At 50.2% G+C, this 15,738-nt stretch overlaps 1 protein-coding gene across 2 annotated transcripts; it reads right to left on the reverse strand.

Annotated features, from left to right (window-relative positions):
- Window positions 1–206: 206 nt before the first annotated feature.
- On the reverse strand, window positions 207–15,139 carry RNF169 (ring finger protein 169). 2 transcript variants are annotated; one of them, XM_058186059.1, is made up of 6 exons: window positions 14,923–15,139; window positions 8,331–8,407; window positions 7,556–7,699; window positions 6,421–6,533; window positions 3,666–3,762; window positions 207–2,012 (listed from the first exon to the last, which is right to left on the reverse strand). In XM_058186059.1, the coding sequence occupies exons 1-6, from the start codon at window positions 15,107–15,109 to the stop codon at window positions 843–845; spliced, it is 1,788 nt and encodes a 595-aa protein (XP_058042042.1). In that variant the 5' UTR covers window positions 15,110–15,139; the 3' UTR covers window positions 207–842. The 2 variants fall into 2 exon arrangements, with proteins under 2 accessions (XP_058042042.1, XP_058042043.1); XM_058186060.1 differs by lacking the exon at window positions 7,556–7,699.
- Between the last annotated feature and the right edge of the window lie 599 nt (window positions 15,140–15,738).

The raw sequence follows: 15,738 nt of genomic DNA on the forward strand, positions 1-15,738 counted from the left end.
CTCCTTTCATGGGTCTGGAGATGCAACCATATATTATAGATTTAAATACAGGAGGTTCTCGCCTTACGGTCCAAAATGGAGCCCCAAATTTATGTTGGTAAGCGAGAACGGTTGTTCAGTGGATTTTGCTCCATTTTGCGACCTTTCTTCTCACCGTTGTTAAGTGAACCATTACCGTTAAGATAATAACATGGCCGTTAAGTGAATCTGGCTTCCCCATCGACTTTATTTGTCAGAAGGTCGCAAAAGGGGATCGCGTGACCCCAGGGAGACTGCGACCGTCATAAATACAAGTCAGTCGTCAAGCATCTGGAAATTTTGATCACGCGACCACGGGGATGCTGCCACGGTCGTTAAGTGTGAAAAACGGTCGTAAGTCACTTTTGTCTCTGATGCTGTAACTTTGAACGGTCACTAAACGAACTGTCGTAAGTCGAGGACTACCTGTATTTATAGATTCAAATATATTTTATTGCAGATCCACCATTCTGCCAACCGGGCCTTCCAGCAGCGCAGGGCTGCTCCTGAAATTGCAAACGCTGCTCGCAACGTCGGTTCACCCCCGTTATTGTAACCGACTCGGATCCCAAGGCAGCGACAGCCGGACCGGCACCCAAGATCCGACCTCCGAACGAGAACAGACAAAAGGGGTCTTCGCTGCGAGAGAGACTGATGATCTCGGAGTCAGTTGGAGGAGGGGAGGGGGCGGAAAGCTCCAGACTGTGACCTCCATCCGGCTCCCGTACTGACCGGGCAGAACTCCTGTTCCCCGGAACTCCACCAGACTGATGAAGCGACGTCTACATGGGATATCTCGAAAAAGCCGCGTAGCTGGCGAAGGGTTACTTTGCCCCGGTGGTGTTCTTGGACCGTAAGAAATACTGATCGGCTCGTCCCTTCGGCCTCTCCGCTGTCCGGATCTCCCTCTCGAACTGCCGCTGGAGTTGCACGGCCAGCCGCCGGTCAGCCTCCTCCTGCTGCAGTCGCTGCTCGGTCCTGCCACGTTGTCGCCGCCTCTGACGTCTCAGCGGGTCGGACGCTGGAGGGCCCTTGCGAGAGCCCGCCGACGGCCTCAGCCGCTTGACCGAAGGGTCCAGGTGCTTGGTTTTACACGGCCGCTTTTGTCCGCGCCGCAGAGAGGGGGTCTCCTCGCCGAGCCCCCTCTCGAGACGGAGGCCGTTGGAGAGACGGCACAGTTCACTCTCGTCCCAGTATTTACGCGGCTTCCGCTCGGCCGTATTACCGAGAGTGCCGTTCTCCGAGGCTGAGTTCACTCGGACGACTTTCCGGGGTATCGTTTTGGCATCGAAGTGAAGGCATGGCCCAGCCAGACGGGGCACTGATTTCGCTTCGGAGAGCTCGGAAATCCTGGAATTGGGGGGGTTTTCGGTGGGTCTTGGCGGGAGGACCCTGGGGGTCAGCTCCGTAGCTTCCGAGTCTCTCCGACTGTGTGCAGAACTGTCCACCTTTGTAAGAGAAGGGGGACGGAGAGGGTCTGGCAAGGAGACCTCGTTGGGCATCTGCAGAGGACACTTGATGGGGACGTTGAGGGTCGGAGCCGGGAAATCTTCACCTGACTCGAGAACCGAGGAGGTCAAGGTAGCCTTGGAGAGAGTGTTCTTGACTTGACGTTCCTGGAGGATCTGTTCCCACTTCTTCAGGATCCGAGGGCTGGCTTCGTACGTGGTGGGCTTCTGCAGGCTCCTGGTCAGGTTCCTGGGGGTGGACTTGATGAGGAGGGGGCTCAGCACGCGCCCATCCGGCAGCTGCTTGGGAGGCGTGCAGGGCGAGCAGACGATGGGCTTGAAATGGTTCAACTCCTCAGAGATGCTGTCGTTGCTCTCGGGGCTGATCGAGCGCTCCTGCCTAGGCAGGACAGGGAACGAAGACGGCGCCTGGTGAGAGACCAGGCGCTTCTCGGCCGTCAGGTCCGGAGCAGAGAGGCAGCGGTTGTTCTGGGTGGAAGAAAGGACGCCCACGAGGGAAACGGAGGCACCAGTGAAGGGGTTGGCCTGTAAGAGAAGACATTTTAGTCAGGGGTGGCGCCACAAAATGGAAGTCACCGAAGACTCTCCGTCATCCGGGTCACGGCTGTCCCAAAGGGGCTTTTTTTCAAGTGGCAACTGGACTTTCTGGATATTTTTTGAAGACGTTTTGCTTCTCCTCCAAGAAGCTTCTTCAACTCTGCCTGGATGGTGGGAATGGAAGGACTGATACTCCTTGAAGACAGCTGGACATCTCAATCCTTTTAGGAGGTCATTGAGGCCACTTGGACGTTTGTCTGAGTCCTCAAGTGCAAATGGGTGTGGAGCCTTCTTGGCTGCAGGATATTTTCTGGCCTGTCCCCCTTCACCACACCCATTTGCACCACTCAGGTGAGACCCTGAGGACACAGGTAAACCTCCAAGTGGCCTCAAGGCCCCTCTAAAAGGATGCAAATGTCCAGCTGTCTGCAAGGAGTATCAATCCTTCCCTTCCCCACCATCCAGCCAGAGCTGAAGAAGCTCCTTGGAGGAGAAGTGAAATGTCTTCAAAAAAAAAAAGTTCAGTTGCCTCTTGAAAAAAAACCCTTTGGACAACCATGACCTGGATGACTGACAATCTCCGGAGACTTTTGTCCAGGTGCCTCTTGAAAAGGCACCTTTGGGAGGCAAAATGGAAAATAAATTCAGAACAATGGAGGAGGGCGGGGGGGGAACCACAGTGTTGATTCATATCACCTTTCCCACAAAATTAAATATTAAATTATTAAAGACAGGTATTCGTTGATTAATAGTATCCTGCTCTCATGTAACTACATTATACAGTAGTGGCTAAAATTGTGGAAACCTTTTGGGAAAAATGTCTTTTTGAGGTTTGTTGGCTAATAACACTACTTTTTTTGGAGTTTCAAGATAATCCTATTCTCCTGCTGGAATGGCCTGGGAATAGCCCAGACCTTCTCCCAATGGAAAATTGAAAATCTATGGAGCCGATTAGTCAGATTAGAACAGCTGCAGAACTCAAAGACTTGGTTCACTCCATGGGAAGACACTGTAAGGCCGTAATTCATGCTAAAGGTTACCCAACTAAGGATTAACTGACATTGGGGATAATTTTTGTATATCTCATTTTTTTCTATGGTGATTAATTTTTGTGTATCTCGTTTTTTCTATGTGTTTCACTTATTTTCTTCTTCTTTGTACTGTAACCGCTATTCTAATAGCAAATCCTTCATAAAAGTTATTGCATTACATTCCGGATTAAATTATCTTTCCATTGATATATAATTTTATGGTACTACTCCAAAAAAAAGTGGTGTTATTAGCTAGTTTTAGAAAATACACTTTTCCCAAAAGGTTTCCACAGTTTTTGCCACTCCTATATATAGTTCCAGTTTTTGGCAAAAATTTACACCCAGTTTTCAGTAAAATCCAACCTTATAGTGAATGGTTGGTTCACTTAATGACTTCGCAACCGTTGTAAAAAAGGTCCTAAAATCAGATCAGTTGCACGATGGATTGTTTTTACAACCATTATAACAGGCAACAGTAGCGGAGGGGCTCCATCACGGTCGTATGTCGAGGGCTTAATATCCTCTTCAGAATCTCTTTTTCTAGAGGAAAATTCGAGACTTTTTTTATAGACGGCCATGATTCTTCCCTGGCGTCACAAAGATCCGGTACCTTTGTTCGAACAGGAGCCGATCTCTGCCTGCTCTTTGATCGATTTCCCAGAGTATCGTTGCAACTTTGACTCCTTTCCACTTGGGAGCTGAAATTTCTACAGAGATTTTTTTGGGGGGGAAAAATAAGAGTGAAAAAATAACGTTAGCCATTTTTTTCCCCGAAGGCCATCACTCTGCTAAACAAATAATTCCCTCAACACTGTCAAACTATTTACTGAATCTGCAGTATTAATCTTCTAATCGTTCCCATCACCAATCTCTTTCCTCTTATGACTGTATGACTGTGACCTTGTTGCTGGTATCCTTACGATTGATATTGATATTGTCTCCTGATAGTTTATTTGTACCCGATGACTATCATTAAGTGTTGTACCTTAGATTCTTGACGAATGCATCTTTTCTTTTATGTACACCGAGAGCGTATGCACTAAGACAAATTCCTTGTGTGTCCAATAAACAAATTATTGGCCAATAAAAAAAATTCTATTCCATTCCATTCAAGCCATGGCAAAAATAATTCCTTATCACTATTATTAAAACGCCAGCCTGTCCCTTGAGACGCAGGTAGTCCTCGACTTTAAAACAATTCATTTAGTGACCGCTCAGTTAGAATGGCACTGTTCTGACCTAGGCTGCCTTAGAAAGCATGAAGCGAAGTCTCTTTTATTTAAATGACTGTGAATTTATTTCATTCACAGTCAACGAGGTTTTGGCAAATAGTCTTTCAGAGGAATGTTTATCAACACCCACCCGTATCTCACCTGGAACGCTGCCAGAGAACTAATTTCCAAAGGCAGGGCAAGGCCAAACTTGGCACGAACACAACTTTCCAATCTTGAATCGACTAAATGAACTAATTACTTCCCCAAAAGTCCATGTCCCCCCGTTCGCTCCTCTTTTGTTTCCTGTGGGAGGGGCCAAACACCTCCAAGGTGTGGCTGTACTCCTGAGTTGACCCTGCTTTCTTGTTTTTGTTTTTTGGCAGCTCTGCGCGTGCGCACACTGGGAACGGGCTCCAGCCGTTCCTCTGCCTCGCTGCTATCTCCCTCTCTGCCTGCGACGCAGATGTCGTGTCCCACTCCTCCGCTGACGGCCGGGTCAGGGAAATCCGAATCAGGTGTGCCTCTGCAGCTCTGCCAAAGTCCTAGCAAAGTTGTTGTGTCTTGTCCGCTCTCACCGCAGCCGGGGTCTGCTTATCTGCTCCCGAACACGGAGGAATGTATGCCTCCCGGCCCCAGTTCTGGCTCCATGCCCAGACAAGCTGCAGAGGAGGGGGCACCTCCCGGTCCCAGCCCTGGCTCCATGCCCAAGCAGGCTGCAGAGGAGGAGCATCCCGGCCCCAGCCCTGGCTCCATGCCCAGGCAAGCAGCACCTAGACCCCTCCCCACCTCCACAGCATGTGAGCCTGAGGAAAGTTTACTTCCAACAACAGCTGATTGGAGTGACCCTCGCATCAGAAGACTGGATAGGCGGAGGCAACAGAAGGAAGGGAGGGGCAGGCCTTAATGAGTGCTGAGTCATGGAGCCACACCCCATGGCCTATATAAAGGATCTGCTTTCTGGCAGTCTCTGAGTCAGGCAAAGTCGAACTTATCTTGCTGAAGTCACTTACTGGTCTCCTGCCTGCTCTGAGGACTTTGCTAGGACTTTGGGCAGAGCTGCAGAGGCAAGCCTGATTCGGATTTCCCTGACCCGGCCGTCAGCGGAGGAGTGGGACACGACAAAAGTCCTCAGGGCAGGAGACCAGAAAGTGACTTCAGCAAGATATGTTTAGACTTTGCCTGACTCAGAGACTGCCAGAAAGCAGATCCTTTATATAGGCCATGGGGTGTGGCTCCATGACTCAGCACTTATCCAGGCCTGCCCCTCCCTTCCTTCTGTCGCCTCCGTCTATCAAGTCTTCTGATGCGAAGGTCACTCCAGTCTGCAGCTGTTGGTAATTGACCTCCCTCAGGCTCACATGCTGTGGAGGAGGGGGAGGGGTCTAGTTGCTCCGTTTGCCTGGGCATGGAGCCAGAGCTGGGGGCTGGAGATACTTCCTCCTCTTCAGCCTGTCTGGGCATGGAGCCAGGGCTGGGGCCGGGAGGCATACTAGGACATTCCTCAGTGTTCAGAAGCAGATAAGAAGACCCTGGCTGTGGTGAGATCGGACGAGACACAACAGCAGAGCCCACATCCAACCGTTCCTCCACCCCACAGGATTGACCCAAGTTCCTCCCCAACCTCCTTACTGTCCGACTGCTCTGCTGGCCGCCGGCAGGCCACAACAGGCACTGAAAAAAGGGACTTGTGACCGTTTTACGCACTTATGACTGTTGCAGCATCCCCATGATCATGTGATCAAAATTCGGACGCTTGGCAATCGACTCGTATTTATGACGGTCGCAGTGTCCTGGGGGAGTGTCGTGTGATGCCCTTCTGACAAGCAAAGTCCACGGGGAAGCCGGATTCACTTAAAAACCGTGTGACTCACTTAATGGCAGTGATTCACTTAACAATGGTGGCAAAAAAGGTCACAAACAGAGCAAGGCTGACTTAACAAATGTCTTGCTTAGCAACGGAAATTTGGGGCTCGCTTGCGGTTGTAAATCAAGGACTGCCTGCCGTTTAGTCGGTCATTCTGCTGAAAACCAACCTCCTTTTAAAAACTTTCATTTCTTCATTCATTTAATTTATAAGCCACCCTCCTTACTGTCGAAGCGAGTTTTTCGATGATCCGCTATTGCTAAACCGGAACTGCCGGAGAAACTCACCCAGCCAGCAAGGCGACGGAATAGGCGCTGCCCTTGGAGACGAAAGCCGACCGATAGACGGGCCGGCACTGGAAGGGTTCCTCGTTTTCGGAATCCGACAGGCACTCGGGAAACTGGCGGTAAGCGAAGAAAAAAAAACAGGATGTAAGCACGGCAAGCACGGCACCCCACAGAGCGCTGTGGGAAGCCCCTCCCCTCCCAGAAGAATGAAATATTTTAGGAAATATTAAAAAGGCAGGATAAAACATTTCCCCTAAAAGATAAATAAAAATCTTAAAAGGAACCAGAAACCCAGCTCCCTGCTCCCAGCAGATATTTTGGTGCCCCTTAAGAAAGACTGAGCCAGCCTATCTACAAGACAAAAGACCTCCAGCTCCAGGGTGATGGGATTAAGACATGACCACTCAGGACATAATAGGATTAACCCATCTAGCAGCAGAGTTCACCACATGGCACAATCTCTGGCGACACTGCATCACCCAGCAAACTTCAACCAAACTAGCTCAGACAAACATGACCCTATACATGGCCCCATGGGAGTCTGATAACAGCCAATAGAATATGTGTTCTTGCACAGGAACAGGAAGTTCAAGTGCAAAGCTCAAGAGAAGGTATACAATCCACCCACTCTCAACTCCATGTGGTCAGCTGCCCCAGAATCACCCATGTGCTTCAACTTCACCATTAAACCCTCTTCCCAATCAGCCTCCAGCCTTTCTCAGGCTAACAAGTCCATCCGTCCATCCGGAAGACGAATAGATGTCTGCCACACCTATTCATCTCTGCCCCCTGCCTTTCATCCCCAGAGCTAGGGTGGGGTATTTCGCTAGGTGGCTCTTCCATCACAAGGACCGGCCCATAGATTTCCACTGCTCTCCTCTCCTCTGTCTTCTGCTTATCCCTGTGTCAGGCACTGGACCCAGCTGTTCCTCCTCTTCCTCATCAGCCACCTCCAGACCTGGGGGCTGTTGACTCTCCATCTGAGGGCTGATGGACGGCCCAGGCTCTGCCTCTGTCTCTCTGCCAGCTCCATTCCCTCTTCCCCTTTGGAGCTCTCAGGTTGCCTTGACGCCTCCTCCTCCTCCTCTGATTCAACTGCTGGAGGGGCTGGCGGCCAACAGGCCACGACACTTACACGTTCATGGCTCACTCTGGCCATAAGGGATTCCTCTTTCTTCTGGTCATCCGTCCTCCTTCTGTCCACTTCAGCTTCGTCCGCCATCAGCTTGTGCATCAAATCCTCCGGGTTTTTCTCTTCTTGCCATTTTTCATGTCTCAGCTAGGAAGCAAGGTTGATTTTGTGAAAAAAGGAACGGCGGCAGCAACTTCCTTCGGATGAGAATTTGTGTCAATTGTGTAAACGGGGAATCACCTTTCAATGTCTCGATCTTATACTCCCCACCTGTTCTTTCCGATGCTTTTAATCGAAACTTAATTAATTTTATCAGGAGTTGGTTGCCAAAACTGCCCGTCCATGGAGCAAGGAATGGATTTAACTTGCTCCCCTTATGGAGGCAAAGTTTTAGGAATTTCCTCACAACCGACAACTGGACTCTCTTGCTAAGTTGTTAAGTGAGTTTTGCCCCATTCTTCCCACATTAAGTGAATCGCTGCCATTGTTAAGTGAGTCACACGGTTGTTAAGTGAATTTGGTTTTTTCCTTCGACTTTGCTCGTCAGAGAGTTGCCAAAGGGGATCGCGAGATCCCTCGGGATGCTGCGACTCTCATAAATATGAGTCAGTTCTGATCACGTGACCCTGGGGAGGCTGCAGCGGTCGTAACTGTGAAAAACGGTCCCAAGATATTTCAGGGAAACTGTAACTTTGAGCAGTCACTAAGCGAACAATTGTAAGTCGAGGATTACCGGTACAATATATTGATTAAATAAAATGTGCCCTGCCCAACTTACCTTTCGCAAGTGGCTTTTATGTTCCTCGTGAACTTCTCCATGTTTGGCCAAAGTGATGGGCGTTCTGAAGATAAAATCTACCCAAAAACAAAAAAAAAAGGAAAAAAGGAAAAAAAGAAGACAAACATTGAGCATTTCCATTCACACCTGCTGCCAAAAGACAAGCCCCTACAACGAGACAGTCCTCAATTTATGACCACAGTAGAGTGTGGAAACATGCATTTCTAAGCAATGCGGTCACTTGGTGAGCCGTGAACATGACCTGCATCCCCAGATTTTACAACTTTTTTTTGCTCCGGTTGTTAAGCGAATCACCCACTGATTTTGCCTGGCCGGAAATAACTTGGGAAGGGCACCAATGGCGATCGTGTGACCCCGGGGATACGGCAGGCATCGTAAAAGCGAGCCGGCGGCCACCGGGACGTTGTGATTGTCGTAAGCCGCTTATTTTAGTGCTGTCATTTGGAATGGACACTAATTAACTGAACGGTCATAAGTTGAGGACTACCTGGGTCCTTTGAACCAAGTCTTAAAGGGACCAAGGTTGGAGACCCCTGCCCTAGAGCAAAGCTGGCTGAGGAACTCTGGGAGTTGAAGTCCACAAGTCTTAAAGGGACCAAGGTTGGAGACCCCTGCCCTAGAGCAAAGCTGGCAGAGGAACTCTGGGAGTTGAAGTCCACAAGTCTTAAAGGGACCAAGGTTGGAGACCCCTGCCCTAGAGCAAAGCTGGCTGAGGAACTCTGGGAGTTGAAGTCCACAAGTCTTAAAGGGACCAAGGTTGGAGACCCCTGCCCTAGAGCAAAGCTGGCAGAGGAACTCTGGGAGTTGAAGTCCACAAGTCTTAAAGGGACCAAGGTTGGAGACCCCTGCCCTAGAGCAAAGCTGGCAGAGGAACTCTGGGAGTTGAAGTCCACAAGTCTTAAAGGGACCAAGGTTGGAGACCCCTGCCCTAGAGCAAAGCTGGCAGAGGAACTCTGGGAGTTGAAGTCCACAAGTCTTAAAGGGACGAAGGTTGGAGACCCCTGCCCTAGAGCAAAGCTGGCTGAGGAACTCTGGGAGTTGAAACTTCAATGTTGGAATGAAGGTCTTTCTCCAGACCAACCCCCCCCCCAAATTCCTCAAGGTCCCCCCATCATGGAAACACCCCGTTTGGTACCTCCTGTGCCTTCAAGGGCTTCAGAATTGAACAGGATATAGAATAACAGAGTTGGGAGGGACCTCGGAGGCCTTCTAGTCTAACCCCCTGCTCAGGCAGGAAACCTCTACAAGCACCATTTCAGACAAACAGCCACCCAGTCTTTTCTTAAAAACTTCCAGTCTTGGAGCAACCACAACTTCTGGTGGCAAGCTGTTCCACTGGTTAACTGTCCTCACTGTCAGAAAATTTCTTCTTGGTTCCAGGTTGCTTGTCTCCTTGATTAAAAGTTTCCATCCGTTGCTTCTTGTCCTGGTACTTTGGAGAAGAGCTTGACTCCCTCTTCTTTGTAGCAACCCCTGAGATATTGGAATACTGAGAGATTGGAATTCGCACTCGCTCCCGTGGACCCAGGCCAGCTCAAATTGGGGGGGCTGGGCGGACAGATTCTTGCAAAGAGACAAAGTCACCCCCCACAAAAGATTTCTGAGTGTCTCTTTGCTCATGCAGAAGGCGGCTGTGGACTTATAAGAAAAGCCAGCAGGAAAGAGAAATATTCCATGCGCAGATTTCGTTACGAAACGGGTGTGTTTCAAATGAGGACATGGGTGTGTTTATTTTCAAAGAGAAGCACATGGCCCTGACACACGGGAGGAAAAATAAATCCAGGCAGCCGTTATGTCGCCGCGAACTTAAAACTTATTTATTTCGTATGGCTGGACTAGCTTGATTTTTACCTTTAAATTTTAATTGAATTTGATGGGTTTTTAAAGTTTTGTAATTTTATGGGGGTGTATGTTATTTTAATATTTGGGCAAATTTAAATCAGTTTTTTAAGGGATTTTTTAACTATTGTGTATATCTGTATTTTATCTGCCTGTTCACCGCCCTGAGTCCTTCGGGAGAAGGGCGGTATACAAATTAAAATATTCATTCATTCATTCATTCATTCATGTCAGCAATGTGGACCGAGATCTCGGCTGAGGAGTGGGAAGAATCCCTGGCTTGCTTTGGGGTCATCAGCATGAGCTGAAAACCAGGTTTATTGTAAACCAATGTTTATATAAAATCATGGGGGATCCAGCAGAGAAGACCTTAGCCAAAATATCTGGAAAACCATTCAATTGGCAAAGCATCACTTGAACCAGTGGGAACATAGATGCTGGGTAACTGATGATGTTCCCTAGTTGGGTCATGAGACGCCTGCAAGAAAACCACCCAGCTCAGAGAGCACCAAGGACCTCACAGCCTTCTTCCTCCTTCCCTTCACCCCCTCCTCCACTCCACAAACCTCACTCCCCTCCAGCCAGATGATGTTACCCAGATGGATCACGAAACGTCTGCAAGAAAACCACCCCACCATTCTCTTCCTCCTTCTCTCCACAAACCCCGCTCCTTTCCAGCACTGATGTTGTTACGTAGTTGGGTCATGAAACGTCTGCAAGAAAACCACCAAGCTCAGAGAGCACCCAGGGCCCAGTTTTCAATCCTTATCTACCCAGTCTCTTCTATTGGAACTGAGATTTATCCCTGGTTATTTCACGGGGTGAGGGGGGGGAATGCTCTCTAACTTCCCTGAGCCCCTCCCTCGTCAATTTCCAAGCCAAATTTTCTCCTCCTTTTAATGTACTGCGCTGCAGTTATAGCCCCTAAAAGTATCCCACCAGAATGTGTGGTTTTGTTGGGGTTTGTTTGTTTGTTTTGCATCTTTTAGATCTCTTAGGACGGATTGTTGAATTTGTTGTCATCTTAGTTTGGGGCGTTGTTGTGTGGTTACTTAGGGCAGGGACCACATATCTGGAAGGCTCGATTTTTTTGCTCCCGCCGTCCTGTTTCGGTTGCATAACTTGCCCAGCCAACTCTAACGCTAAGGTGACTCATGCTCAGCAGTTATTTTTAAAAAGACACACAGAGGGAGAATTTTGGCATTCCTGCATGTCCTTCCGTCGGAAATCTTTGCCCAGGGAAGAGTCAAAACGTGCCAAGAAACACACCGATGCTCTCAGTGGCACTGCCTAAGTGCCCTGCCCTCCCTCTGGTGTGTTTTTTGTTTTGTGTGTGCGGCTTTTTTCAAACCAAGATTAGACCAAAACCTCTACGCCCAATTTATTTTGCACTTTGCAAGATCTCCCCTGTGAGTCATCTTGGCTTCCCTGCTGTTTTCTGGACAGAAAGGTTTTATTATTTAGTTCGTTACTACAGCCCGGGAGGATCCTGGGTAACACACAGCAGTAACCGAGATAAAATTCAAACCAGCTAAACCTTCAAAATTACACAAAGATCGTGAGCTTCCCGGACCAGAACAGAAGACTGGTAGAAATGGTACGGACTGGGCTTGTGAATGGAATATTCATTGTGAATATTAATAGTGAGAACTATTTTGGTCGGGGAATTAAGGCACCCGTCTAGAAAACAGAAGATGGTGAGTTCTAGTCCCACTTTAGGCATGAAAGCCGGCTGGGAGACTTTGGGCCAATTACCAGGAGACGGTGAGTTCTAGTCCCGCCTTAGGCACAAAAGCCAGCTGGGAGACTTTGGGCCAATGACCAGGAGATGGTGAGTTCTAGTCCCGCCTTAGGCACAAAAGCCTGCTTAGTGACTTTGGGCCAATTACCAGGAGACGGTGAGTTCTAGTTCCACCTTAGGCATGAAAGTCGACTGGGAGACTTTGGGCCAATGACCAGGAGATGGTGAGTTCTAGTCCCGCCTTAGGCACAAAAGCCTGCTTAGTGACTTTGGGCCAATCACCAGGAGACGGTGAGTTCTAGTTCCACCTTAGGCATGAAAGCTGGCTGGGAGACTTTGGACCAATCACCAGGAGACGGTGAGTTCTAGTCCTGCCTTAGGCACAAAAGCCAGCTGGGAGACTTTGGGCCAATGACCAGGAGACGGAGAGTTCTAGTCCCGCCTTAGGCACAAAAGCCTGCTTAGTAACTTTGGGCCAATGACCAGGAGACGGTGAGTTCCAGTCCCGCCTTAGGCACAAAAGCCTGCTTAGTAACTTTGGGCCAATGACCAGGAGACGGAGAGTTCTAGTCCCGCCTTAGGCACAAAAGCCTGCTTAGTGACTTTGGGCCAATGACCAGGAGACGGTGAGTTCTAGTTCTGCCTTACGCACAAAGCTGGCTGAGCGATTTGGGGCCAGTTCCTCCCTCCGAGTCCAATCCATCTCACGAGGTTGTTGTTGTGGGGAAAACGGGAAAAGGAAGTGGGCGTTGGATATGTTTACCACCTTATTTGTAATGGTCATAAAGACAGGATACAAATAAATTAACAAAACCTCCCAAAATGCAAACCAGGCGTCATGTGACTTTTAGCACAAACGTGTGTGCAAAGCCCACTTGTGAATGCACACGCTGGTGTAGAGAAGACTCTGATGGTGGAAGGACCATGAAAGTCCTTTCAAGGTAGGTGGAGGAAAATCGGCTGCTAGTCAAGTTAGAAAAATGTGGTTCCTCCTGTTCTCTTCATTCCAGGCCAGGGATCTCATTGCTCTCCCGATCCAGACAGATCTGGAAAAGAGACTTCTAGCACACCCAAGATCCATAATTGCTTTTTGTTTCTCTCGCTGGATCTGGGGAGGGGGGGGGGCGCTGGGTGTGGCAAGGGTCCCACTGCAACGGTATCAACACTGTTAGGACAGGGGGTCTCCAAACTTGCCAACTTTTAAGACTTTTGGACTTCAACTCCCAGAATTCCCCAGCCAGTTATGATGCAGAGAGAAACAGGAAGCCATTATGACTGGGGAATTCTGGGAGTTGAAGTCTTAAAAGTCTCCAAGTTTGGAGACCCCCTCTATTACAAGCAACCAAAAGACCCCACACTTCACACCCAAGGTCCCTTGTGCTCTCTGAACCAGTGTTTCTGCCATTCTTAAGATTGGTGGACTTCAACTCCCAGAATCCCCCAGTCTTGTTTCCTGTCCCACCAGAACTATTGCTAGAGCAACCAAAACACACCACGTTTCCTTCTTATGTGCACTTCAACTCCCAGAATTCCCCAGCCAGTTATGATGCAGAGAAAAACAGGAAGCCATTATGACTGGGGAATTCTGGGAGTTGAAGTCCACGTGTCTTAAAAGTCTCCAAGTTTGGAGACCCCTCTTGCAAGCAACCAAAAGACACCCCACTTCGCACCCAAGTGCTCTCTCAACCAGTGTTTCTGCCATTGTTAAGATTGGTGGACTTCAACTCCCAGAATCCCCCAGCCTTGTTTGTTTCCTGTCCCACCAAGATTATTGCTAGAGCAACCAAAACACACCACATTTCCTTTTTCTCATGTGCACTTCAACTCCCAGAATTCCCCAGCCATCATGAATAATGCTTCTACAGGTAGTCCTTGACTTACAACGGTTCATTTAGTGACTGTTCGAATTGTTACAATGGCACTGGAGAAAAGTGACTTATGACCGTTTTTCGCCCACTTACGACCCCTTCGTACGATCAAAATTCAGACGCTTGGCAACTGGTTTCGTATTTATGACGGTCCCTGGATGATGCGATTCCATTTTGTGGACCTTCTGACAAGCAAAATCCACGGGGAGGACAGATTCACTTAATGACCACGTTCCTAATTTATTAGCTGCAAGTGATTCGCGCAACGACCGTGGCCGGTAAGGTCGTAAAACGGGGCAAAACTCACAGCAACAGAAATCTGGAGCTCAGTTGCGGTTGTAAGTCGAGGACGACCTGTATTTCTCAACCACATGGAGATGGGGCGGACTTCAACTCCCAGAGTTCCCGCAAGCCAGCTCCGCTGGGTCTTTCTCCCATCTCCGCGGGATGGGGAATTCTGGGAGTTGGAGTCCACCCATCATCGAGGGGCCAAAGGTTGAGATACTAAGCTGGACACACACACAAACCAACCACAAATCTTGGTCTGCTAGAACAGGGGTCTTCAACCTTGGCCACTTTAAGCCTGGAGGACTTCAACTCCCAGAATCCCCCAGCCAGCAAAGCTGGCTGGGGAATTCTGGGAGTTGAAGTCCTCCAGGCTTAAAGTGGCCAAGGTTGGAGACCCCCGTGCTAGAAAAAAAGACTCCCATCCAGACGACATTTGCAGATCGCGGCCTCTTTTTCACGTGAACGCCTTGCAGGGGCAGCCAGCGCGCATTCACACAACCACCGCTGCCCTTCACAAGCTCCCGAGCGTCAAGGCGGGCTGGCCGGCCAACAAATCCGGGAAAAACCACCGGGGCATCCCCACGACCCCTTCGGCGGACGCGCGGGTGCCACCAGGTCGCCCTCCGCCCGTTTCCAATCGCAGGATGGCCGCGGATGATGGGAAGGCGGGTGTGGGCCGCCCGAGGCCTCTCGGCCCGCGTTCACACGAGCCCGGCGGCGGCCACGCCCCATTTCCAAAGCAGCCAATGGGCGCGCTTCCCGCTCCCTCCCTCCCTTCCCCCCCCCCGCGGCCACGTCGACGCGCGTCCGTTCACACGTTACGTCGGCCACGCACCTCGCGGAGGGCCCGGATCTCCTGCGGAGCCCTCCCGCTGGCCCGAGCGCCGCCCAGGGGTCTCCGGGACTCCGTCGTCGTCCGCGGGCACGGCCTCGTCCCGACGCCGCCGACCCCGGCCTCGTCGTAGCGACGGAACCGACGAGCCCGCGGCCCGCCCGCCTGGCTCCGCCGCCGCCGCCGCCATCTTCTCCCGGCGGGAGGAGGGCGGGGCGGAGCCGGCCACGCCTCCTGCTCCATATTCATGAGCGGCCCTGGCGGAGCGCGGCCCTGGCGTAGGGCGGGTGGCCACGCCCCTTCGTGAATATTCATGAGCGCCGGGCTTCTCCCGCCTGAAGTGCCTTTCCCCCCCTCCACGAAGAGGTGGAGCCTAATGCGTCCCCGAAGGCTGGGCGGACGCGTGTCTGTTACACGTGTGCATAGCATTACGCTCAATGACACGCATCTGCTGCACATCTGTATATGTCTCTCTCTACACACAGACACGCACCCCAAAGCATCAGAGTGCCAAAAGAGAACCCATAACGGAGACTTTGCTGGCTCTGAGAAATGAAATGTTACATACTTTTATATTTTTCTCTCGTGTACTTTCATCGAAATGGGATTTGAATGTGCCATCTTTTTCTCACAAATACACACACACACACACACAAAAGACCGGCAGTGTAAGCCCATACAAGACAGCTAGGCCTGAGGTGCATAGGCCATTCCATCCAGATCGGGGGTCTCCAACCTTGGCAACTTTAAGACTTGTGGACTTCAACTCCCAGAGTCCCAGAGCTTTGCTGGCTGAGGGATTCTGGGAGTTGAAGTCCA

The sequence above is a fragment of the Ahaetulla prasina genome, chromosome 5, assembly GCF_028640845.1.
Source record: "Ahaetulla prasina isolate Xishuangbanna chromosome 5, ASM2864084v1, whole genome shotgun sequence".
NCBI lineage: Eukaryota > Metazoa > Chordata > Lepidosauria > Squamata > Colubridae > Ahaetulla > Ahaetulla prasina.

Excerpts from the sequence above, each read along its gene's own strand:
- RNF169 (XM_058186059.1), bottom strand. The coding sequence starts at position 15,109 with ATGGCGGCGGCGGCGGCGGAGCCAGGCGGGCGGGCCGCGGGCTCGTCG. Across the intron at positions 8,408-14,922 it reads AGATCCGGGCCCTCCGCGAG|ATTTTATCTTCAGAACGCCC; the intron begins GTGCGTGGCCGA and ends GTTTTTGGGTAG. Across the intron at positions 6,534-7,555 it reads CCAGAGTGAGCCATGAACGT|TTTCCCGAGTGCCTGTCGGA; the intron begins GTAAGTGTCGTG and ends GCTTACCGCCAG.